This window comes from Mus caroli, chromosome 11 (genome assembly GCF_900094665.2).
Source record: "Mus caroli chromosome 11, CAROLI_EIJ_v1.1, whole genome shotgun sequence".
NCBI classification, from domain to species: domain Eukaryota; kingdom Metazoa; phylum Chordata; class Mammalia; order Rodentia; family Muridae; genus Mus; species Mus caroli.
Window position 1 is genome coordinate 65,471,821 of NC_034580.1, and position 24,080 is coordinate 65,495,900.

At 49.7% G+C, this 24,080-nt stretch overlaps 1 protein-coding gene across 4 annotated transcripts in view; it reads left to right on the forward strand.

The window, feature by feature from the left end:
- Positions 1–19,482, forward strand: part of Kif1c (kinesin family member 1C) — a 30,007-nt gene extending 10,525 nt beyond the window's left edge. For all 4 annotated transcript variants that reach the window (XM_021175484.2, XM_021175483.2, XM_021175485.2 and 1 more), the window contains 7 exons: positions 7,460–7,539; positions 9,013–9,107; positions 14,042–14,125; positions 14,880–15,066; positions 15,162–15,234; positions 15,818–16,432; positions 18,185–19,482. In XM_021175484.2, the coding sequence (XP_021031143.1) occupies positions 7,460–7,539; positions 9,013–9,107; positions 14,042–14,125; positions 14,880–15,066; positions 15,162–15,234; positions 15,818–16,432; positions 18,185–18,862 (1,812 nt within the window). In that variant the 3' untranslated portion in view covers positions 18,863–19,482. The remainder of the gene's footprint in view (positions 1–7,459; positions 7,540–9,012; positions 9,108–14,041; positions 14,126–14,879; positions 15,067–15,161; positions 15,235–15,817; positions 16,433–18,184) is intronic.
- Positions 19,483–24,080: the final 4,598 nt, after the last annotated feature.

The following is a 24,080-nucleotide window of genomic DNA, read 5'->3' on the forward strand; positions in this document are numbered from 1 at the left end:
CAGAGCAGCTGGGGTGTACACAGATGGAGGGACGATGCAGAAGCCAATCTGAGCAGAGCAGCTGGGGTGTATACAGATGGAGGGACGATGCAGAAACCAGTCTGAGCAGAGCAGCTGGGGTGTACACAGATGGAGGGATGATGCAGAAGCTAGTCTGAGCAGAGCAGCTGGGGTGTACACAGATGGAGGGATGATGCAGAAGTCTGAGCAGAGCAGCTAGGGTGTACACAGATGGAGGGATGATGCAGAAGCCAGTCTGAGCAGAGCAGCTGGGGTGTACACAGATGGAGGGATGATGCAGTCTGAGCAGAGCAGGAACTTCCAGTCCCACCAGGAACCCAGCCTGGCCTGTCTGGTACATAGTACAGAACAGACGAGGATCAGGCCCTAAAGCAGACATGCTTATCTGGCTAGTCAGTTAGGAGAGGTTCCACAAAGAGGAACCTACCTAGTTCCAGGTAGGCCACGGGAAAGAGGCTTACTTTATTTTGTGATGTCAAGATCGTCTAGAAAATTCAGCAAGCAGGAATCACTGAGCCTTTAATTACAAATTTGTGTTCACACATCGCTCTCTAGTCTTTGAGATTTGTTTACTTATTTTATGTTTTACTGATGTTTCACCTGCATGTCTGCGTGTACACCATGTGCACTCAGTGCCTGAAGAGTTCAGAACAGGATGTTGGGTCCCCGTGGAACAGGAGTTACAGGAGGTTGTAAATAGCTACGCGGCACTGGGAATGGAGCCCTGAAGAGCAGCCAGTTCTCTTAACAGTTGAGCCATCTCTTTAGCCTGAACTCATTACCTCATTCTTTTTTCTTTGTCCTTTTTTTTTAAATTCAATTTACATCCCGATTACTGTCCCCATCTCCTGGTCCCCACCTCTCTGTCCTCCCTCCCTTTCTCCTCTAAGAACATAAGAGCCCCCTTTCCCCATTTTCTTTTTATTACATTATCTGTGTCTATGTGTCTGCACATGCACATACATGGACGCCATGTGCGGTGATCAGAGGACAGCTTGCAGGAGTCGAGCCTCACCTTCTACCATGTGGGTTCTGGGAATCGAATTTAGATTGTCAGGCTTGGCAGCAAGCATCTTTACTTACTGAGCCATCTTGTTGCTCCCACGCCACCCCTTAAATTAAAAACTTTTTATTATTGTGTGTGGGCGTGTACAAAGTGTGTGTTGGCGCATGCGTGCCACTGCGCTCATGCGCAGGTCAGGGATGGCTTTGTGTCATTTGTTCTCTCCTCCCAGCTCTATGGGGTGTCCTTGTTTCATTTCTGTGGGCGTCCTGAGGCCAAAAGCCACCAAAAGCTACATAGGCAAGGGGAGGGTTAATCCAGCCCGCACTTCCAGGTTCTAATCCATCATTGCGGTAAGTCAAGCAGGAGTCAAGCAGGAGCCCATGTTCTGCACATCCCATCCACAGTGAGGAGCAGTGAGGCTACAGTGCCTCTCTTGTGTTGCTGCTTGCATCTGGCTTTCTTCCGTCTCACTTCATGATTGGCAACCTAGAGAATGGAGCCGCGGTGAGCCAGAACTCCCTACATCAGTTAATAATCAAGATTGTCCCTCACAGACATGTCAGCAGGCTAGTCTGCTCTGAATAACCCTAATTCAGATTCTCTTCATAGGATTCTAGGTTGTGTCACATGACAGTTAGCAACCAGTGCACCTGGGTTAGGGGATGGGACTCAAGTGGCCAGACTTGGGTGGCAAGCAGCTAATTTACCCACTGAGCCATCTTGCTGGTCCTAGCTTCAGTCTTTTAGCAATAGTGTTTGCATACCTCTCCATTTCAAACATTATCTTGCTTTTTTTTTCATGGAGCCAGAATATTGTGTTGGATGAGGGCAGTTTATTTTTAGTAAGCTTTCTACTGATGGGCATTTAAATTTTTTTTCACATTCCGATAGTGTAAGTGGGTACTGGGTGGTACAATGAATAATCTTATAAATAGATGCTAAAAATTAGGCATGGTGGTACATGCCCATAATCTCAGCAATCAGAAGACCAACACAGGAGAATTGTCAGAAGTTTCAGATCAGCTAGGGCCACACAGACCTCACCCCCACCCCAAAACAAAAGATTGTTATCTGTAAGAGTAATTTTTTTGTTGTTATTGTAGCCCTGGCTGTCCTGGAACTCACTCTGTAGACCAGGCTGGCCTCGAACTCAGAAATCTGCCTGCCTTTGCCTCCCGAGTGCTGGGATTAAAGACGTGCGCCACCATGCCCGGCTAAGAGTAAACTCTTAGAAGTAGATATTTAGAGTAAAACAATAGCCTTTCATCTTTATTAATTAATTTTTTTTTCAACACCAAGTTTCTCTATGTAGCCCTGGCTGTCTTAGAACTCACTATGTAGACCAGGTTGGTCTTGAACTTAGAGATCTGCCTTCTTCTGCCTTCCAAGTGCTTGGAATTAAGGTGCCCCGCTTGATTTTATTTTTTCAGGTAAGGTTGCCTTGGTTAGCCTGAAACTTCTTATACAGACCAGGCTGGCTTTGAATTCACAGAAATCCACTTGCCTCTCTCTCCTGCGTACTGGGATTAAAAATGGGTGCCACTGTCCTAGCTCTTTATTTTTGTTTATTCTTGTGAAGTGCCGGGGACTGAACCCATGACCGTGTATGTGTGTGTACACATTTGTGTATGCAGGTCCTCAGGTAGAGGCCAGACATTGCCGTCTTTCTCACTCTCTTCTCCACCTTATTTTTTGAGACAGGGCCTCTGGGTAAGTGTGGAGCTCACTGATTGATTTTGGCCAGGCATCCCAGGAATTCCCCTGACTCAACCTCAGTGGTGCTAGCATCATGGGCACAGGCTGCTGGCCCTGGGTTTCCATGGTTGTCAGAGATCCTTGTGCCTGCATGGCAGGCAGTTTACTGATTAAGCCATGACCCTCCCTCTCTATCTCTTCTGATTTTTTTATTCCCTATCTCAGAATTGCTAAGCAGTTCTGGCTGACCTTTTACATTTTTTTCTTTTTAGTACCTTTACGTGTTTATTTTAGATATTTTTAAGACAAGAGTTTGAGTTATACTACAGCTCAGGCTTGGCTAGAGATCACTATGTAGTCCAGGCTGCCTGAAGCTCAAATGTACAATAGTCCACTTCCCTAGTCTCCCAAATTCTGGGATTACAGACATTCACTACCACACCCAGCTGTGGTTCTAAAGTTCGTCTAGAGACTGGCTATGTGGCTCAGCAGGTAAGGGCACTTGCCACCAAGCCTGAGGCTCTGACCTCAATCCCTGTGACCCACAAGGTAGAAGGTGAGAACTGACTCCTGAATGTTGTCTTCTGACTTTCACATGTGCACTGGGGCACTAGTGCACCCTCGAATGGTTAGTTAATTAATTAATAACCATGAATAAATAAAAACAAGATCTTGATCTATTACCTGAAGTGCCCTCTGACGGTTCTCTTCAGGCCAGTTTGTACTCCCCAGGGCGACCTGTAGGAGAGTCTGTTTGTCTTTACCACCTGGTGCCCCAACCCTTGCTTTTTGTTGTTGTTGATTTATTTTTTTTTATATTTATTTATTTATTTTTTTTTTTTTGGTTTTTCGAGACAGGGTTTCTCTGGGTAGTCCTGGCTGTCCTGGAACTCACTCTGTAGACCAGGCTGGCCTCGAACTCAGAAANCCGCCTGCCTCTGCCTCCCAAGTGCTGGGATTAAAGGCGTGCGCCACCACGCCCGGCTATTTATTTATTTTTTATTAGATATTTTCTTTATATACATTTCAAATGCTATCCAGAAAGTTCCCTATACCCTCCCTCCACCCTGCTCCCCTACCCACCCACTCCTGCTTCTTGGCCCTGGCATTCCCCTGTACTGGGGCATATAAAGTTTGCAATACCAAGGGGCCTCTCTTCCCAGTGATGGCCGACTAGGCCATCTTCTGCTACATATGCAGCTAGAGATATGATCTCTGGGGGTACTGGTTAGTTCATATTATTGTTCCACCTATAGGGTTGCAGAGCCCTTCAGCTCCTTGGGTGCTTTTTCTAGCTTCTCCATTGGAGGCCCTGTGTTCCATCTTATAGATGACTGTGAGCATCCACTTCTGTATTTGCCAGGCACTGGCATAGCCTCATACGAGACAGGGTCCTTTCAGCAAAATCTTGCTGGCATATGCAATAGTGTCTGGGTTTGGTGGCTGATTATGGGATGGATCCCCTGGTGGGGTAGTCTCTGGATAGTCCATCCTTTCATCTTAGCTCCAAACTTTGTCTCTGTAACTCCTTTCATGGGTATTTTGTTCCCTATTCTAAGGAGGAATGAAGTATCCACCCATTGGTCTTCCCTCTTCTTGATTTTCTTGTGTTTTACAAATTGTATCTTGGGTGTTCTATGTTTCTGGGCTAATATTCACTTATCAGTGAGTGCATATCTAATGACTTCTTTTGTGATTGGGTTACCTCACTAAGGATGATATTCTCCAGATACATCCATTTGTCCAAGAATTTCATGAATCCATTGTTTTTAATAGCCGAGTAGTACTCCATTGTGTAAATGTACCACATTTTCTGTATCCATTCTTCTGTTGAGGGACATATGGGTTCTTTCCAGCTTCTGGCTTTTATAAATAAGGCTGCTATGTTGATTTATTTTATTTGTTTTTGTTTGCTTGTTTGTTGTTTTTGAGGTATGGTTTCATGTAGCTCAGGCTGGCCTTGAACTTGCTGTAGCCCAGGTTGATCTTGAACTCACTGTGGAGTTAATATTGGTTTCAACTTCTGATTCTTCTGCTTGCATCTCCCAAGTGTGACAGATATAGCCATGTGCTGTCATCCCTGGCTTCCTTCGTCTGTTTCAATACCCTTTGTTGGTCAGACTTTATCAATGTGATTGGTGAACAGAACTACTTGGGGTAGTTTGTACTTCCCAATGGTGGTGGGGATGCACATTTCTCAGATGTTTAAAAGACAGGAGAGCTGTTAGGCTTACTGGCCAAACGGGTTTGGTTGGGCTAGCTATAAGATAGGTATGGTGAGGTGCGAAGTTGGGCAAAGCTGTAGTTCGTCTTGGAAAAAATAAAGACTCTTAAGGGAAGACTCCTCTTGCCAGGACCCCTATTATCAAGCTCAAGGACTTCCTAAATCAGTGATTTCCAAATCTGAGCTTCCTTCCCAAGGGCTGATGTTGGGAGTGGGAAGCAGGACCTCCCCACCTCAGCCTGGGCTGATTGGCCCCTTGCTTATCTGCTTGATATCCTAGACTTCTAGATATGGTTTCATTTGAACAAAGAGTTCCTGGGCTGAGCAGAAATTGAAAAGCACTGCCCCAAATCATGTCCCCTCTCCCTAGGGATAGATCACTTTCTGCTTCCAGAGCCCATCAGTGTCTGCCAGTCTCAGGACAGGTCTGACACCGTAATGTAGGAAGGAGATGTGAGTGTCCCTCGAGGCAGTTCTGGCAGCAGCCGCTGTGAGATGCCTAGGGAGAAGCAGGCAGGTGTCCTGGACACAGTCCTGGGCTCGCACTGCACAGTGGATCCCAGAGAAACCTTGGGCTTCTCCTAGCTGTTTTGCCTCTATGCCCTGTGCTTTTTGGCCTCAACACTTCTGCCAGTCTTTCCCCCTCTGAAACCTCTTCCTTCTGGATGTCAGTGCCTTCACTGACATCCCCAAGGTGCATCTCATCCTGCCTTTCTCACAAGGGCCTGCACAGCTCGAGCTCCCTGGTTGTCCTTTGTCTCCCTTGCATGTGAGTTGCTGCAGAATAGTGGACTGCTCAACTCCCTGGGAGCAAATCAGTGAACAAATAATCCAAGCAAGGGTGTGGGAGAGTCAGCAGACTCTATGGCCATGCAAACCTCTTTTTTTTTTTTTTTTTTTTTTTTTTGAGGGGGGGCCTCACTATGTAGCTGTAGATGGCCTGGAACTCACTATATAAACCAGGCTGGCCTCTGGGTCAGAAATCCGCCTGCTTCTTTCTCTTGAGTGCTGAGATTAAAGCCGTGCCCAGGCCCAGGTCATTTTCCCCATTGGTAATGAGTGGTGTTTCCACACCAAGTCTTGCCTTCCCATGTTGGCTCTGATTGCCTGATAGGCCAGCCAGCCAACCATGACTGTATCTGACTCATCCCTGTCGCGCCCAGAACCACCCTGAGGTGAGTTAGAAAGCTGAAGCAAATCCTTGTATAGAATGGAGGCCTCATTGGTTGAAGTGCTTAGGAAAGCTTTACGGAAGGGGCATTTGAGACAGACCCCGAGGGTCATGAAGTGAATAGTTTTGGTGGTGTGGGTGGAGATGGTAAATAGTCTGTACTGGGTGTGGGAACACAATGGGGCTAGCAGCTCCCTCAGCAGTCAGAGGCTCCCAAGCCCTGTTTCTGAGCAGTACGCTGGACAAGAGCACAGAGGGGGAAAAGACCCTCAAAAGGGCTTGGACATGTGGGCGGGGCTCTCAGGGAGGAGGCCCAGGGAAGCCAGAGTGTGGAGCGGAGCTCTAGACAGATGGGCATGTCCATCGCCGTTTCTGGCCATCAGGTGGTGTGGGGGGGAGGCTGGGACCCCAAAACTCCCGCAGGTCTGAAGAGGGATGGTACAGGGGTGGGCCCAGGCAGCGACCATAGGGAACAAACTCAGTGTGTTCCCCAGAGGTACATACTTGGGGAGGGTGGGGGGACATAAGACAGACAGATGATAAAGTGCTGTGGAGGCAGGGAGTGGGTTACATGCTCACCGCAAAGCAGCCTAGTGATCAGCCAGGTATGTGAGGCTGTAGGCAGGAACAGCAGCTGGAGTAAGTGCCTCTGGCCGTAGGTGAAGAGTCTCAGGGAAGGGATGGAGTCTGCTGCAAGAAACAGCAAAGCCATGCTACGTATCACAGGCTGTCCTTGAACTCGTAACCCTTTGGCCTCTGTGCCTGAATTACAGATATACATATCATGTTCAGCTTCTGTTTGATTTTAAAAAGGGGGTTGGTGACACTTGTTTTTTCAATTATTCAAAGTAATCCCTGCTCATAGAAACTCAGGGTGTGATGGAGGGTGGGGTGTACCCATCTCCTGACTGCGCCCTTCTCTTCCTTCCCAGAAGTTACAAGACAGATTTGTGGGATTCAGAAGCGATGGGGCTTGGGGCATAGAAGGGACACACACACACACAAAACAGCGTTGGTGCAGGTGGAATCCAAGGCTTCCAGCCAGGGAGTCTGCAGTGCTGCAGCATGGACAGAGACAGGCTCCAGGACAGGCTACCAGGGGTGGGGTTCGGGGGGATGCCTTTTTAGGCCTAGTTGTGACTGAAGACGCTTGAGAGTTGGAAACCAGGGGTGCTTGGAGAAGGATGGAGGGTGGAAAGCACCCTGCTAGTAAGGGCAGGATGAGCAGTACCAGAACTAGAGAGATGTCCACTCCTGCCCCCTGCTCCCTTCTTCTCTGTGGCCATTCTTACTGATTATCATGAGCCTTTAGCTCTGACCACCTCTGCCTCTTTACCTGCAGACTCCCCACCTGGTAAATCTGAATGAGGACCCCTTGATGTCTGAATGTCTTCTCTACCACATCAAAGATGGCGTCACCAGGTAAACACTGCAGCACCCTTCAGGGTGGTGTGTGACTGCAGAAGGACTGACACATTGACCGCTGTGATCCTCTCTTTGGTGGCCACTGCAGATTGTCCAGGTCCCTAGACAGTTGCTTCCCTGATTGCCCCTTCAGCTGTTTTTCTTTTCAAAGACTTTATGTTTATTTATGTGTGTGTGTCTGCGTCAGGGAATGCCAAGTGTGTGCAGGTGTCCACAGAGGCCACAGGAGACACTGGATCCCCTGGAGCTGAGCTATGGCTGGTTGTGAGCTGCCTGACATGGGTCCTGGGAACCAAACTTAGGTCCTCCTTAAGAGCAACACATGTGGCTGTGTGGCTGGGCATGGTGGTACGTGCCTCTAATTTCAGTATTTGGGAGGCAGATGTATTTAGAGAATGAGTCCAGGATGGCCAGGGATACACACGGAGAAACCATGTGTCCAAAAGGGGGGCAAAAAAGTAGTACAAGTACATGCTCTATGCTCCTTCTTGGCCAAGTCGGAGCTATCTCTCCAACCCTGTGCCCCCCCCACTCCCCCACTTTGCCCCCCGGTTTTTTGGTGCGGGGGTGGGGGGGTAGGGTGGGGTTCGAGATAGGGTTTCTCTGTGTAGCCCTGGCTGTCCTGGAACTCACTCTGTAGGCTGGCCTAGAACTCAGAAATTCGCCTGCCTCTGCCTTCCAAGTGCTGGGATTAAAGGTGTGCGCCACTACCACCCAACCCCCGCCTCCTGTTTTGAGACAGGGGCCTACTATGTAGCCTAGGCTAGCCTCAAACTCAAAATTCTCATGACTCAGTCTCCCAGATATTGAGATTATAGATGTCTCAGTCTCCCAGGTATTGAGATTATAGGTGTATAATGTATAATATATGCATACCTAATTCCTTTCTGATTTTGAAAAACTGTTGAGGTCCCCAGGTCAGCAACTTGGTGAAGGGCAGGCACTTCTTGGCACCTTGGTGGGGGTGGCTCCCAGGGGAAGAGGTTTTACTGGGGCAGATGACTGCTGCTCTCTTAGCCTCTGACATTCCTTGATTGTCCTTGCTGAGGCCCTGGGGGAAGGCAAAAAGAAACCTTGCCTGGCCCCATGCTGTTGAGAGTCAGTGCTCACACTAGGCTCTAGGGTTGAGCCAGGTGGCTTGAATAGCTGCTGCTAAGAAAACATCCTGTAGTCAAAGGCATAAGGCTGCCCACCCACGCCAGGCTACCCTTGACCCTTTGCCACATAATGGACAGATGTGGGACTTGACCTTAAGGATCAAGGATGCCTCGGCTCAAATCCCAGCTTCAGTATTGCTTAGCTCTACGATCTTGGCACATCCTCCCCTGCCCCCTGAACCCCAGTGTCCTTGTTTGTGAAATGAGATTAACATCTGACTCACCGAGCTGGATGAGCTGGTACTCCTGGTACTTAGGAGGCAGTTGGCAAATACTGAACATGCTTAGAAAATGTTGGCCATTGCTCCCCCAGGGTTGGCCAAGTAGATGTGGACATCAAGTTGACTGGCCAGTTCATCCGGGAGCAGCACTGTCTGTTTCGCAGCATCCCTCAGCCTGATGGAGAAGGTAATGGTCAGGAGGGGAGAGTGGAATGGCTAAGATGGAGAGGGGGCCTATGTACCACACAGAGAGCGAGCCATGCAGAAGAGGGGTGCTTCCTCTCCCTCTGCAGCGCGAGCTCATGGGTAAGCAGTGTGGTGATGGGGCTGTATGCATGGCTGCGGACAGCTGGGGTCTTGAGGCACAAGTAGCATGTTGCTGTACCTTGGAGAGTGGGGTCTGGGTAATGAGGAAATAGAAATACTGCCTTCTTCACTCTTTTTTTTTCCCCTTAGCACTATGGTAATTATGTTTGAAACCCATCTTTGTATCAATGGGGTATCTGAATTTGTCTCTGTGGGAAACTTGGGTCAATACAGCTATGGTGACAAGGTTTCTGAGAGCAAATGTCCTCGGTATCTCTGTGGTTCCAAAACTCTTGGGCCCTTTAGGTCTTACTCTGATTGTAAAGCTTTTAAGAATCCCAGGTTCTAGCCAGGCGTGGTGGCATGCGCCTTTAATCCGAGCACTTGGGAAGCAGAGGCAGAAGAATCTCTTGAGTTCGAGGCCAGCCTAGTCTACACAGCAAGTTCCAGGACAGCCAGGGCTACACAGAAAAACCCTGTCTTGAAAAAACAACCAAACAAAGAAATCCAGGTTCTGAGGGTGACAGCTTGTTTGACATATCAAAGCCTTGCACAGCTTAGAGTGTGTTGTTGGGGACTGAACCTGGAGCTTCAGTCATGTGCCTGCCGGACAAGCACTCTTAACACTGAGCCCTGTGCACTAGCACTGAGCCCTTCACCCCAACACATTTTCTGTTTGCTTTGGGTTCTCTCTGTGTAGGTCAGACTGACCTTACACTCTTCATTCTATTGCCTCAGCGTCTCAAAGACTAGGAATACAGGTTCTATACCTGGCTTTCAGCACTTTTATGTGTGTGATATGTGTCTGTATGGGTATGTGTGTGTCGTGTGTTCATATCAAGGCCAGAGATTGACATCAGTTGTCCTCTGTAATCGTTTCCCTGGATTCTTTTTTGGTGACACAGTCTTTCTGAGAACCTAAAAGCCCAATGATTCAGCAAGACTGGGTGGCCAGGGAGCTCCAAAGAGCCACCTTCTCCACTCCTCTCAGCTCTCTGGTGACATTGTGCATTACCACAGCCAGCTCATACTGGCAATAGAAAACTCAGGTCCACATGCTGGTGCAGCAGACACTAAGAATTAGCCAGAATGTGCTCTTGGAGGCAGAGGCAGGAGGCTCACTTGAGCCCAGGAGTTGGGTAGAGCCTAGGCAGTGTGTAGAGACCATTAAGAAAGAAAAAGAAGGGCTGGTGAGATGGCTCAGCAGTTAAGAGCACTGACTGCTCTTCCGGAGGTCATGAGTTCAAATCCCAGCAATCACATGGTGGCTCACAACCATCTGTAATGAGGAAACAAATAAAAAACAACTATGGGTTCGAGCAAGCAGGGCCTGGAGCAGGGAAAAGAAAAAGAAAGAAGGAAAAGATTCAAGTGGCTTACAGCTCAGGTTAAGACATTCAGTTTCAGTTTGGTTCAGGGTTAACAGATTGGTGCAGTCAGTCTGGTCCCCATGGTGAACAAGTGCTTCCTCTTTGGGGGGCTGGAAGCAGTTGAATCAGTTCAGAACAGTGAGCTATTGCCAAGTTCCTGTTCTGTGGTTACCTCGGCCAGTAGGCTTGGGAAGGCAGATATTACAGTCTGTGAAGCCCTTCTCAGGATGGCAATGTCCCAGGAGTCTATAGTGTGTCAGAGGAGGTGACACATAGGCATGTGGCTATGTGACTGACACGTGTGGGGCAAACCCATGCTCCAGAGTGCATATGTGTCAGAGGAGGTGTGCAAGACTGTGATATATGTCACAATAAAAAACAGTCAATGTGTCTGTGCTCCAGAGGGTGGTCTGTAAAGGCTTGGTTCATCTGGGCTGGTCTAACGATAGACTTAAGACTTACCAGGGATCGGTAGAGAAGGTGTAGGCGTTGGGAACATGCAGTAGTTATAGACTGACCATCTGTTTTTCTCTTTGAGTTGTCTCAGTCACAGGAGACAGAGCTGAGGTGCCCAGGTTAGGTAATCTGCCCTAGAAAACAACAGAGCTGGATCGCATCACAGACTGACAGTTTCAGGGGCTGTGCCCTTGGCTGTGTCCCTGGCTGCTGGATTCCTGAGGAAATGAGGGCTGGGAGTGTGGCCGATGTGGTAGAGTGCTCCTGTAGCCTGTGTGAAGCCAGGAGTTTGCCCTTCAGTACTGCACACAGCTAACTGTGCTGTGGCTGTGATCCCAACCCCTAGGGGGTGTGTGGGGGGTGTGGGGGGCAGGGAACCAGGAGTTCAAGGCCATCCTCCCTGTCTCAAGAAAGGGTGGTAAAGCGCCTGCTCTGGTCTGGAGCAGTCGCCTCACGTGGCCCCACTTTCTTTCTGCAACACCACCCCTGTTTCATCCTTTACATAATCTTTAGATTATCTGCTTTTAAAAAATTGTTAGAATTCCTAGGCAGTGGTGGCATACGCCTTTAGTCCCAGGATCAGGAGGCTGAGGCAGGCTGATCTCTGTGATCAGAGTTCAAAGCCAGCTTGCACTACAGAGTAAGTTCCAAGACAGCCAGGGCTACACAGAGAAACCCGAAAAACAACCAAACAAAAGTTACAATCATCCTGTTGAAATGTGTTCTTATTTAGTGTCTGCATGCGTGTGGAGGTCAGAGGACAACTTTCAGGGGTCCGCTCTCTCCTTTTGCCATATGCATTGGAGGATTGAACTCATGTCAGGCATGGCGGCAAATGCCTGCACCTGCTAAGTCATCTTCACTGGCCTTGAATTATCCTAGTTTCCATCTGCCTTACCAGCCAGGTTAAGGTCTGGGAGAGCAGGGATTATTGGTCTTTAACCTCTCATATGGCTGTGTATTGGGGCATGATGGGAAATAAATGAAGGTAAGATAGATTGCCCCTGCCAATCCTCTTGCTGTTCTCACTCATGCAGTGGTTCTCTTAGATGTGTCTTTCCCAGTCTTCCTCTGTCAATTGACAGCTAAGTCACTCTCCCATCACACCTCAGCTGGGAATCTCCTCCCTCACAGAAACCTTGCCTGTCCTCTGTCCGTAAGCTGGGGCTCTTTGTGCTGCCTTGGTCCTCCCTGTGCATCACTAGTAGGCCCAGTTTCTGTTTCTGTCTAATGCTGGAGTCCATCCTATTACTTGTAGTGTAAATTTAAAAAAAAAAAATGGGGGCCGAGAGCCAGGCTTGGTGGCCCATGCCTTTAATCCCAGCACTCGGGCAGGTGGCTCTCTATGAGTTTGAAGCCAGTCTGTTATACAGATTGAACTCTAGCATAGCCCAGAGCTACATAGTGAGACCCTATTTTAAAAATGAAAAAGTTGTGCTGGAGAGATGAGATGGCTCAGTGGTTAAGAGCACTGACTGTTCTTCCAAAGATCCTGAGTTCAATTCCCAGCAAACCACATGGTGGCTTATAACCATCTCTAATGGGATCTGATGTCCTCTTCTGGTGTGTCTGAAGACAACTACAGTGTACTCATATATAAATAAATAAATCTTTTTTAAAAAGTTAGGCTGAAGATATGGCTCAGTGGTATATCCTTAAGTATAATCTCTAGTCTGTGTATCTGTCTGTCTGTTTTTCTGTTTCTTCTCTCTCTCGCTCTCTCTCTCTCTCTCTCTCTCTCTCTTACTCACACACACACACAGAGTAAATAAATAGGAAAAGTCTAGACATGGTAGCACACAGCTTTAACCACAGCATTTGGAAGGCGGAGGCAGGCAGATCTCTGACTTTGAGGCTAGCCTGGTCTACATAGTAAGAGTTCCAGGACTACACAATGAGACCCTTACTCAACAAATAAAGGAGTAGATAAATAAATAAGTCATGTTTGCATATTATCATTATATTTTCAACTATTCTGTGAATAAAGACTTCATTATCCCAATTTATAGAAGATTCCAAAGCCTAGATCGTTTGTTGAGTATCACTGGCTCAGCAGTCATAGATCTTGGTCTTTGGAACTGGAGGGTCCCCCAGTGAAAATAAGATACCACTTCTTTTTTTGTTTGTTTGTTTTTGTTTTGTTTTATTTTTCGAGACGGTTTCTCTGTGTAGCCCTGGCTGTCCTGGAACTCTGTAGACCAGGCTGGCCTCGAATCAGAAATCCGCCTGCCTCTGCCTCCCAAGGGCTGGGATTAAAGACGTGCGCCACCACTGCCCGACTAAGATACCACTTCTTAATGGGGCTGCTTTGTGTATCTTTGTGCTCCTGCAAGCAATGGGCTCAGAGATAGATGTTTGGGTTGGGATTTATTCTATTTGTTTGTTTTCTGCGGTAGGGTCTTAACCATGTATTGAGGCTGAGCTCACATCACTATGTAGCCATCCTTCAGATTTGCAGCCATCCTTCTGCCTCAGTCTGCTAAATAATGGGCATTCAGCTATGTAGTATCATGTCCAGCTCTAGTTGGGCTGACTTTATTTATCCTATGCTGGCTGTGACTTGAGAAGATTAACCAGATGGCAGCCTTTTGCAAGATACAGTAGACAGTGCCCACTGGAGGCATCCAGATCTGGGTGGGGACAAGGGGGAATGGGCGCCTGGAAGGCCGCAGTGCTGGGCCCCCTTCTGTCTGGTCGACTGTAGCCTCTGAGAATGATAACTTCTAAGCTGTAGTTAGGGGGCGTGGTGGTGGGTCCATATGAGCCGCTGCAGAGGCTTCTGGGAGTCACAGTTGGGTCTCTAACCCTCCTTCTGCTCTTCTTTTCCTGTGCTGCCTGCCACCAGAGGGGCTGTGGCACCCCTGCAGGTACTGGGGTGGACCTGGTGGTGCATGTGTGCTTTGGGGGTGAGACAAGGTGGGAGTCTAACCACAGTACAGCGTTCTGACAGTCTAATCTTTCCCTCTGCTTCCTTTATCCCCACACTCAGTGATGGTTACTCTGGAGCCTTGTGAAGGAGCTGAGACATATGTCAATGGGAAGCTTGTGACGGAGCCGCTGGTGCTGAAGTCAGGTAGAAGACGTGTCGCCAAGGCTGGGGACATAGCTCAGAGGTAGAGCGCTTGCCCAGCATGCGTAAGGCCCTGCGTTCAACTCCCAGTACCATACACACACACAAAAGCTGTGTTACAGAGTACAGGTCTGGGACATGGCCTTCCTAGGAAGTGCTAGGCAGGGCTTTCTGGGCATCCTCTAGGAGGAGACCTTGGGATAGACCAGAAAGATCAGAAAGAGTGGGGGCAGGAAGGTGCTGGGAGAAGAGATGAAGACGTGGAGTCTTGCTTTCTCTTGCTTCTCTGGGACATGGGAAGAGGATGCCTTTGCTTCCAGCAGCTCACCTGAGGAAGCAGGTGCTCCCTGGGGTCCTCACCTGAGGAAGCAGGTGCTCCCTGGGGTCCTCACCTGAGGAAGCAGGTGCTCCCTGGGGTCCTCACCTGAGGAAGCAGGTGCTCCCTGGGGTCCTCACCTGAGGAAGCAGGTGCTCCCTGGGGTCCTCACCTGAGGAAGCAGGTGCTCCCTGGGGTCNTCACCTGAGGAAGCAGGTGCTCCCTGGGGTCCTCACCTGAGGAAGCAGGTGCTCCCTGGGATCCTCACCTGGATAAGCAGGTGCTCCTGGATCAGTGAAAGGCACACTGACTCTTGACTGTTTCAGCTTTGGGGTGGTAGAGTAGGGTGGCAGGTCCCCTAGAATCAAGGGCAGGATCTGTGCTTGGGCCTGGGCATGGTTTTGCTGCTGCAGGTGAGCAATTCTACTCTTCCATTTCCAGGAAACAGGATTGTAATGGGCAAGAACCATGTTTTCCGCTTCAATCACCCGGAGCAGGCGCGGCTGGAACGAGAACGTGGGATCCCCCCGCCCCCAGGACCTCCCTCGGAGCCTGTGGACTGGAACTTTGCTCAGAAGGAGCTGCTGGAGCAGCAAGGCATAGACATCAAGCTGGAGATGGAGAAGAGGTGCGGGGCGGCTCCCACGGGTCCCACCAACCTCCGGGAGCCTAGCATTCTCCTGTGGGTGATCCTCACAGCTTCTCCTTCCTGTCTCACCCCAGGCTGCAGGACTTGGAGAATCAGTACCGGAAAGAGAAGGAAGAGGCTGACCTTCTGCTGGAGCAGCAGCGGCTGGTGAGGGACACGTGGGGGCCAACAGAGCCTGGGCAGGTGGGCAGACCAACAGTGAAGCTGGCATCATCTCAGCCTAGCTTTGCTGTTGGTGTCCTGGGTGGCACCTAGCAGGACAAGTCAGGAGAGGAAGGGGAAGAAACCATTGCCCTATACAGGGAGCGAGCACTTGGCCCCATTGATGACACTCCCTGAACTGCAGCGGTCTGGGCCCCTTGAGATCACTTCCGAGTGCCATCCTTCATGGAAGATTGTTCCTTAGATGGACCTCATCCCGAGAGTAATACACAGTCATTTGCTGCATAATGACAGTACTATCGGTGACAGACCATGTGCACAGGGGTGGTCCTGTACGATGCTATCAGCCAATAATGTGTAGCTGCCTTGACTTACTCAATGCAGTCTGTAATGCTGCTGTTGTAAGTGGTTAATCATCAGACTTAGCTTTGCTGTCCAGACCAGGTACACAGTCCCTAAGAGGTGGAACAGGTCCTGGGTCCAGGTATACTAACTGAGTGGTTTCCTGTGACTTCTGATACAAGGGTGGTCTCTGAGATGGCCTTAGTTCTCTTCTTTCTGGCCCTAGTATGCAGACTCTGACAGCGGGGAAGACTCTGACAAGCGCTCTTGTGAAGAAAGCTGGCGGCTGATTTCCTCCTTGCGGGAGCAGCTGCCCCCTACCACAGTACAGACCATTGTCAAGCGCTGTGGCCTGCCCAGCAGTGGCAAGCGCAGGGCCCCTCGAAGAGTCTATCAGATCCCTCAGCGACGGCGGCTCCAGGGCAAAGACCCCCGATGGGCCACCATGGCTGACTTGAAGATGCAGGCAGTAAAGGAGATATGCTATGAGGTGGCCCTAGCCGACTTCCGCCACGGACGAGCAGAAATCGAAGCCCTGGCTGCTCTCAAGATGAGGGAGCTGTGCCGAACCTACGGCAAGCCAGAGGGTCCCGGAGATGCCTGGAGAGCCGTGGCCAGGGATGTCTGGGATACTGTGGGTGAAGAAGAAGGATGTGGAGGTGGCGGAGGTGGCGGTGAGGAAGGAGCCCGAGGGGCGGAGGTGGAGGACCTCCGGGCTCACATCGACAAGCTGACAGGAATCCTGCAGGAGGTGAAGCTCCAGAACAGCAGCAAGGACCGTGAGCTGCAGGCCCTGCGGGACCGCATGCTCCGCATGGAGAGGGTCATCCCGCTGACTCAGGTAGGCAGCCTCCTGGCCGCCTCTTTCCGCCCCTCCTTCAGCTCCTGCCCGCCTCTTAGGATCCTGCAGCCTCCCCTCACATCCCAGCTTCTCTGTCCTTTGAGAAGGTGTATTGAAGTTCAGTAGGCATTTTTTTTTGTTTGTTTTTTGTTTTTTTGAGTTTATGAGTCGCATGCTTCACAGTGTCCAGAACGACACTGACAGTAGATTGTACATGGGCTGGGGCAATGACTCAGCCATTGAGCTGCCCTTTCAGAGGACCCTAATTCAGTTTCCAGCACCCACTTAGTTGCTTGGAGCTCCAGTGCCCTCTTCTGGTCTGCAGGCACTGCACACACATGGTGCATACACATGCATGCAGGCAAAGGAAAAATAAATAGAGTCTACAGGCTTCAGGTGGTAAATGCTTGCCACCAAGACATGAGGATCTGAGTTCAATTCACAGAACCCATGTTGGGTACAGTGGTGCACACTTATAATCCTAGTGCTGTAGGCAAAAGGGAATGGAGAGAGGCAGAGCCCTAAGGCTTGATGGCTGTCTGCCTGGTCTACTCTGAGGTCTAGGGCACTAAGGAACCCTATGTCAAAAAACAAGTTAGACACCTCTGAGGAGGACACTGAAGGTTATTTCTGCCCTACACACACACACACACACACACACACACACACACACACACACATCCTTGGGCACATGCACACATACACATAGAAATATCTGCACAAAGATAATACAGGTTCTGGACTGGGTATGCTTAGCACATGGCTATAATCCCAGCACTTGAGAGACAGACACAGGAAGATCAGTAGTTCAAAACCAGCCTGAGATAAGTCTCAAACAACAGAAGTATAGATTCTGACATCCACCAACCCCAGCTATCAAATGTATCTCTGGTGATCTGTGTCTAATCGACTGCCAAGGTGTTTCTGAAGTCCAGTGGTGTCTGAGAAACACTAAGAGAAGAGCACATGGTGGTTACTTAGAGCCCGTTCCTGTGTGCACACATAACTGGTCCCTCCTGATCACTCTGGAGAGTGAATGGGGTCCCCCCTTTCCCCCTCCTTTGTATGTATTCACTCAGATAAACACATTTGAGTGTCTGCCATGTAGCCTGTAATACGCAGTCCCTGGGGTTATGTTATCTTCTGCTCTGTTCCAGCCACCCTCTAAGGGACACCACAGAGGGTTACAGTTATGGCTTGAGGTTACCAAAGGCTTCCTCTCCAGTGGGGTGTCTAGTCCTGTCCCCTCACCTACCCCACTCTAGCCTCTCCATGCCGGGCATGCTCACGACTCGAGGCCTTGGAACTTGGTCGGTTTGCCTCCCTGGTTTCCCCCTGCAGTCTTACTGCTGGCTTCTCACTTCCTCCAGGCCTTGACTGAAGTACCGACCTCTCAGTGAATTCGTAGTGGCCGCCCTTAGCTGGCTTCCTGTCCTTCCTTACTGTTCTCTGCCGAAGTGGAGCGCCCTTAGTTCTTACAGCACTTGATGGCAAATGCTGTTACTACTGACATCATTACACACAGGGGGCTGCTGAGGAAGAGAGAAGTAACAAGCCAAGATGGCCCACAGAGCTAAAAGTGGCAGACAGGATTGAGCTCATACCGTTTAGTGGGTGGGCCCATGCTCATTATCTCCAAACCATACTCTACACCCCATCCATCACTCTGGGCAATTCTCATGTGCTCCTTGAATTACATGCACTCGGGGTACGGCCCTCCCCACATCTCTCATCTCCTATTCTCTCTCCCAGGATCTTGAGGATGATAATGAAGAATCTGGTTTGGTCACCTGGGCCCCACCAGAAGGGTCAGAAGCAGTAGAGGAGACAGTGCCCAACGACCACTCACCAGCTGTCCGGCCCACCTCACCACCTCTGTCCAGCTGGGAGCGGGTGTCGAGATTGATGGAAGAGGACCCTGCTTTCCGTCGCGGCCGCCTTCGCTGGCTCAAGCAGGAGCAGTTGCGGCTGCAGGGACTGCAGGGCGCTGGGGGCCGCGGTGGGGGACTGCGCAGGCCTCCAGCCCGTTTTGTGCCCCCGCATGATTGCAAGCTGCGCTTCCCCTTCAAAAGCAACCCTCAGCACAGGGAGTCCTGGCCAGGAATGGGGAGTGGAGAGGCCCCAGCTCCCCAGCCCCCTGAAGAGGTCACTGCCCCCCCAGCTCCCCCTAACCGTAGGCCTCCAAGTCCCCGAAGACCCCACCGTCCTCGCAGGAATTCCCTAGATGGAGGGAGCCGATCTCGGGGAGGGGGTTCTACACAGCCAGAACCCCAGCACTTACGGCCCCAAAAGCACAACTGTTATCCCCAACAGCCCCAACCTTACCCAGCCCAGCGGCCAGGGCCCCGCTACCCACCATACACCACCCCTCCGCGAATGCGACGGCAGCGCTCAGCCCCTGACCTCAAAGAGAGTGGGGCAGCTGTGTGAGTCCCACATGCTGGGCAGACAGGGCCTAGTGGGGCCCTTGTTAGGAGGAAGGTGCCCGCTGCTTCCCCAAGAAGCCCTGGGGCAGGGAGGCCAGAAAGCAGAGAGCAAGAGAGAGGGAAGGTCCGAGTAGGTGGTAGAAGATGCCAGAGAGTGTGCTGGAGGCTGAGGGAAGGAAGAGGGCGCGGAGTTGCCAGGAGCAAACCAAAGTCAAGGAGGGTCAGTAGGAAGTTGTCTTGGGGCTACCCGTTGCAGGGGGGAGTCCCACAAACGCTGCTATGGGTGGGTGGGTGGGCTGGGGTCTGCATAGCCAGTGTTTGACTTTCTTTTTGAGTGGGTGCAACGGGGAGAGAACCGAGAGTGAGGTGGGTTCTCCTCCCCAGCTCTTGTCTGTCCGTTTATCCGTCTGTCTGTGGTGGATTTCTGTTTTCAGGGAGGTGTGGTGGGATCCTAAGTCATTCCCTTCCCCTTCCAGGCCTCCTGCTATATTTAGGGGACCTGTCTGGTTTGGCTGGGGTCCCACAAAAATGTGGGACCTCTTAATAAAGGATAGCAAACAGCGTGTGGCTGGTGGGTTTTAGTAGAGGTTCAGGTTGCGCAAGTAAAGTGTATCGTTTGACTAAGCGTGTCTGTCATCTCACGTCATTTCTGCACGTGCGTGTCCGCCTCATCAGCACTCCAAGCGGGCAAACGCTGCCATCCTGGTTTTCTTAAATTGGAAACCTCCTGTTCTTCTCTTCGGGGTACACAGCCTGTTCTTTCATTTCTGTTTGCTCTGGGTCTCTGCCCAGGTCCTGTACCCTCAGTGTCCTTGACAAAGGAGGGAGGGTGGTGAGGGGCAGTAGGGTCTGTCAGTCTGTCCGTGCCTAGGTGGAGGATTTGGGGTTCTACCTCACTGACTCACCTCACTTGTTTGGAAGGTGTCTGCTCGAGGAGTGTTGATCGGCTTCCTGCACCGCTTGTGTATTCTCATGTGTCACCCGTGTCACTTGCCCTTCAGCGGGCCACAACCTCCTGAGCAGCATTTTAAGACTTGCTTTCTAAGCCAGGCGTCGTGGTGCACATTTTTGAATCCCCACAGGAATAGGCAGATCTCTGAGTTAGAGGCCAGCCTGGTCTACAGAGTGAGTTCCAGGGAAGCCAGGGCTACACAGAGAAACCCTGTCTCGAAAAACAAACAAGAAAATCACTTTCTGGCTAGGCGGGTAATGTGTTGCCCGTCTTTGAATGAAGCATTGGGATGCTGAGCCAAGAAAACGACCTGACACAGGTTCAAGACCAACCTAAGCTACACAAGACCTTGTTTTAAATGATCACACCTCCCACAACCCAAAATGGTTAAAACTTTTAAAACTAATTTAGATGATGAATGTGAGTGTGGGTTTGTGTGTATGAGTACCGTGCCTGTGGAGGACAGAACAGTCGCATCTACATGGTGCTATGGAGAGTATGTACCTTTGATCACTGAACTGTCTGCCCACCCTAGAGTTAAAAAAAAATAATAAAAATTCAGAAAATTCGCTGCCTTTGTCTTTAACTCTAGTTTGAGTAGCAGCTTAGGGATGCCACGTGATAAGCTTGCAGGTTTACTTGTATCAAGCATAGCCCTGAGCTTGCTGAGTCCCTGAGTAACTGTGTTTTTATCTTGTTACTTAAACTGGGCAGCTACTCTGCAGGGTCCTGAAGCCAGTCAGACTTGTGCAAGCAGATTGACCCAGATCCTCCAAACTGACCCAGGGCTCTGAGCAGGGCTAGCATGCCGTTTGCAGTTGGTTTCTTCTTCTTCCCTCTGCTGCTGGCTACCTTGATTTTGACACTTTTGATTGCTGGGTTTCCAAACCTGTTGTCTGTGATTCGGGACCTGGAGTGTAATGGCTAGTTTGGTAGTAGTGTTTACTTGAGCGAGTTTATGATGTGGTTGGGGAGAATAAGTGTAAGCAAGAAAATGATAGAGTCCAAAGGTCTCTGCAGTCAGGGTGAGCTGTGTGGTGCAACGTAGGAGTCCAGATGGGGGGTGGCTGGGAATGCCAGTCTCAGCTACCACTGGGTGCCCTTTCTCTAAGGACTGCATCATGTAAATAGGTACTGCCTTTAAACAATTGAATTCAGTTTTCCACATCTGTCTTAATGTGAATAGACGGGATTTTATTCAGAGATTTGCCCATGAGTCTCATGTACATATGCCAGCCTGGGCTCTGCATCCAATTTCATCCCTAACCCTGTTCCCATTTCAGATGGGGAGACAGGTTTGATTGGAATGAGTTGCCTAAGTGTGTAGTTCTTTGGTGGTGAAGTTAGGGTTCTAACCCAGGCTAATCTGGACTTCATCCAGCCCTCCAGGACATGGACAGTGTTCCCTCCAGGGGCCACACTGCCCTGTCCCTTGGATCCTTCCAAGTGTATCATATGCCTGCCTCTAGCTTCTGGTCTCTCCTGCTTTGTGCTATGAACGAGTGAGAGCTGCTATTTCAGGAGCCTGCTCTAAAATCAGGGGATGTTGCCTGAGCAGTTCTCCGGCTTTCTGGCCCTCTCAGTTTTGGCACTGCTACAATGTCTCCCTTGGTTTCCCTGGCAATTCAGTTTGCTCCTCTTCCTTTGCCTTTTCAGAGGTTTCTTCTGGTTAGTTGTACAGACGCAGGTGTCACCTGAGCTTTTTGTATTGTGAATACATTTAGCGATCTTCCGGGTTTTTTTTGTCCCTCATATTTCCCATTCCTTTATACACTAGGTTTGGTTTGAAATTCTTCTTTTCCTTTTTTTTTTTTTTTTAAATGGGGTTTTGTTTTGTTTTAGGTAGGAGACATTTATATAGTCAGATTGGCTTCAAACTTGTGGTTTTCCTACCCCAGCCTCACAAATTCAGGGATTATGGAGGTTAACTACCACGTCTAGCATTCTTTGCTGATGTTGATTGTTGTTTGTTTGTTTGTTTTTGAAACAGAGCCTCTCTGTATAGCCCTAGCTGACCTGGAATCTGCTATGTAGACCAAGCTAGTCTCCTAGTCTCCAATTTTCTTGTCTTCTGAAGGAAGCTGAGATTAAAGGCATGTGTCATTACTCCTGGATACTTTATTATTATTATTATTATTATTATTATTATTGGAATAGAGTCTCACTATGTATCCCCCTGGTACTGGCCTAGAACTTTTTATGTATACCATGCTGGCCTTGAACTCATACAAGTCCATATACATCTGTCTCTCAAGTTCTGGGTTAAAGTATGAACCACCATGCTCAGACCGACTTTATTTTATCTATCTGTCTATCTATCTATCTATCTATCTATCTATCTATCTATCTATCTATCTATGTTGGTTTTTCAAGACAGGATTTCTCTGTGTACCCTTGGCTGTCCTGGAACTTACCTTGAAATCAGAGATTCCCCCTCCCCTTTCCCCCACCTCTGCCTCCTGAGTGCTGGGATTAAAGCATGAGCCACCACTCCTTGGATCTCTGATTTGTTTTCAAACCTTCCCACTGTGCAGCTCAGGCTGACCCAGCCTGGCCGCAGGTTTCAGCAGCTGTCCTGGCTTGGCCTCCTGAGCTTGTACAGTTGTGCAGCCACTGTCCCAGGCCAGAGGTATTAATGAGGCAGCAGAGTGCCTAGGGTACCAAATCCGTGCTAGTGAGTCATGCTCCTTTAAGTAGGAAACTGAAAACCAGCCTGCCTTGGGTAGGGCTCCCTATAGTTTTATGGGCATATGAAGAAGACACCATGGACTCGGGTTTCCAGAGAGTCTGTGTGAAGGAGTGACGTCTCCTCAGCACTGCACCCTCAGCACCAGTTCCCTTCTGTCCTCCTCTTCCTCCTGGGGAAGGAATGTTTTCAGACACGGGGGAAATCTTGCTGTGAGCACTGGTAGCTTGTAGGCTGCAGCTGGTTTCTGGCCTGCTGCCGTTAGACATGGTGCCTAGACTGAGAAGTACAGCCGCAAGCTGTATTAGGGAGTGACCTCATGGTCTCGATAGTGAGCATCTGCTAAAACCCCACTGACGCTTTGTTTTTAAATTTTTATTTTCTTGTAAATGTCCAGGAGAAATGCTCTTGTAAAGCTGGAGAGAAACGGGTCTCCTGCCCTGGAGTTCAGGCCCCATCCCTATAGATGAGAAACTTGCATACAGTAAGGAACTCAGAGCTCACCGGTCTGGGAGCCAGCCTCCCTAATGACCTGTGTGCTCTGGGTGCATCCCTGGACCTCAATTTTCTCCTTTTCAGTCCAAAAGCTCTAGTAACTCAGTAGAGCAGTCGGGAGAAGCCTGGGGAAAGCAGGGAGGTGTTACAAAACAAGATAAATCGTAAAGGATGCCAAAGCCTCCCTCCAGCTCAACCCTCATTAAACAGGCATCCTGCTCCCACCCCACCCCTGCCCACGTGTCCCATGGTTGTGATTATCTGCTAGGGGGAGAAAAGCCACACGTTCCTAGGAATGACAGCATGCTTTGAGAGAGCTGCTTGTCACTACAGTGACACAGCCTCTTCTCCTGGAGGACAGAAAGTGCTTGTGCAAAGAGGCAGGCTATTTCTGCTTCTGGTCGGTCTGTACCGGGGACTGGGGATGAAAGTGGAGGAGAAAAGGAACTTGCAGAGGTTCTTCTCTTGGACTAGCTTCATCTTTGTTATTCTGGAAGGGAAAACCTGGCTTCCTCTGGAGTTTCAATTCTGTCTTCTTAACGGATGCTCTTGAAGTGGAAGAGAGGGAACATCTTCTGCTATGTGAAGTTTGTAGGATCAGCCAACTTAGGGACAATGGTGCCTCTCGACTAGAAGAGGTTTGGACTGAGTTTTGCTGTGTTTGAAATCTAACAGATCACGTAGAGAGGCTGGAGAGATGGCCCAGAGTGTTTTAAGAGCACTTCAAGAGGACCAGAATTCAGTTTTCAACTCCCTACACTGGAAAACTCAAATCAACCTCCAACTGCAGCTCCATGGGATCTGGCGCCCTCTTCTGGCTTCCACAGGCATCTGCAAACACACACACACACACACACACACACACACACACACTACACTACACTACACTACACTTTTAAAAAAAAAAAAAAGAAATGTAGGAGAAACTGAAGCAATCCCCCCTCTCTGCCCAGTAGGTATTGTGCTCTTCTGAAAATGATTCTTAAAAATGCTCCTTCAAGGGGCTGGTGAGATGGCTCAGTGGGTAAGAGCACCCGACTGCTCTTCCGAAGGTCCAGAGTTCAAATCCCAGCAACCACATGGTGGCTC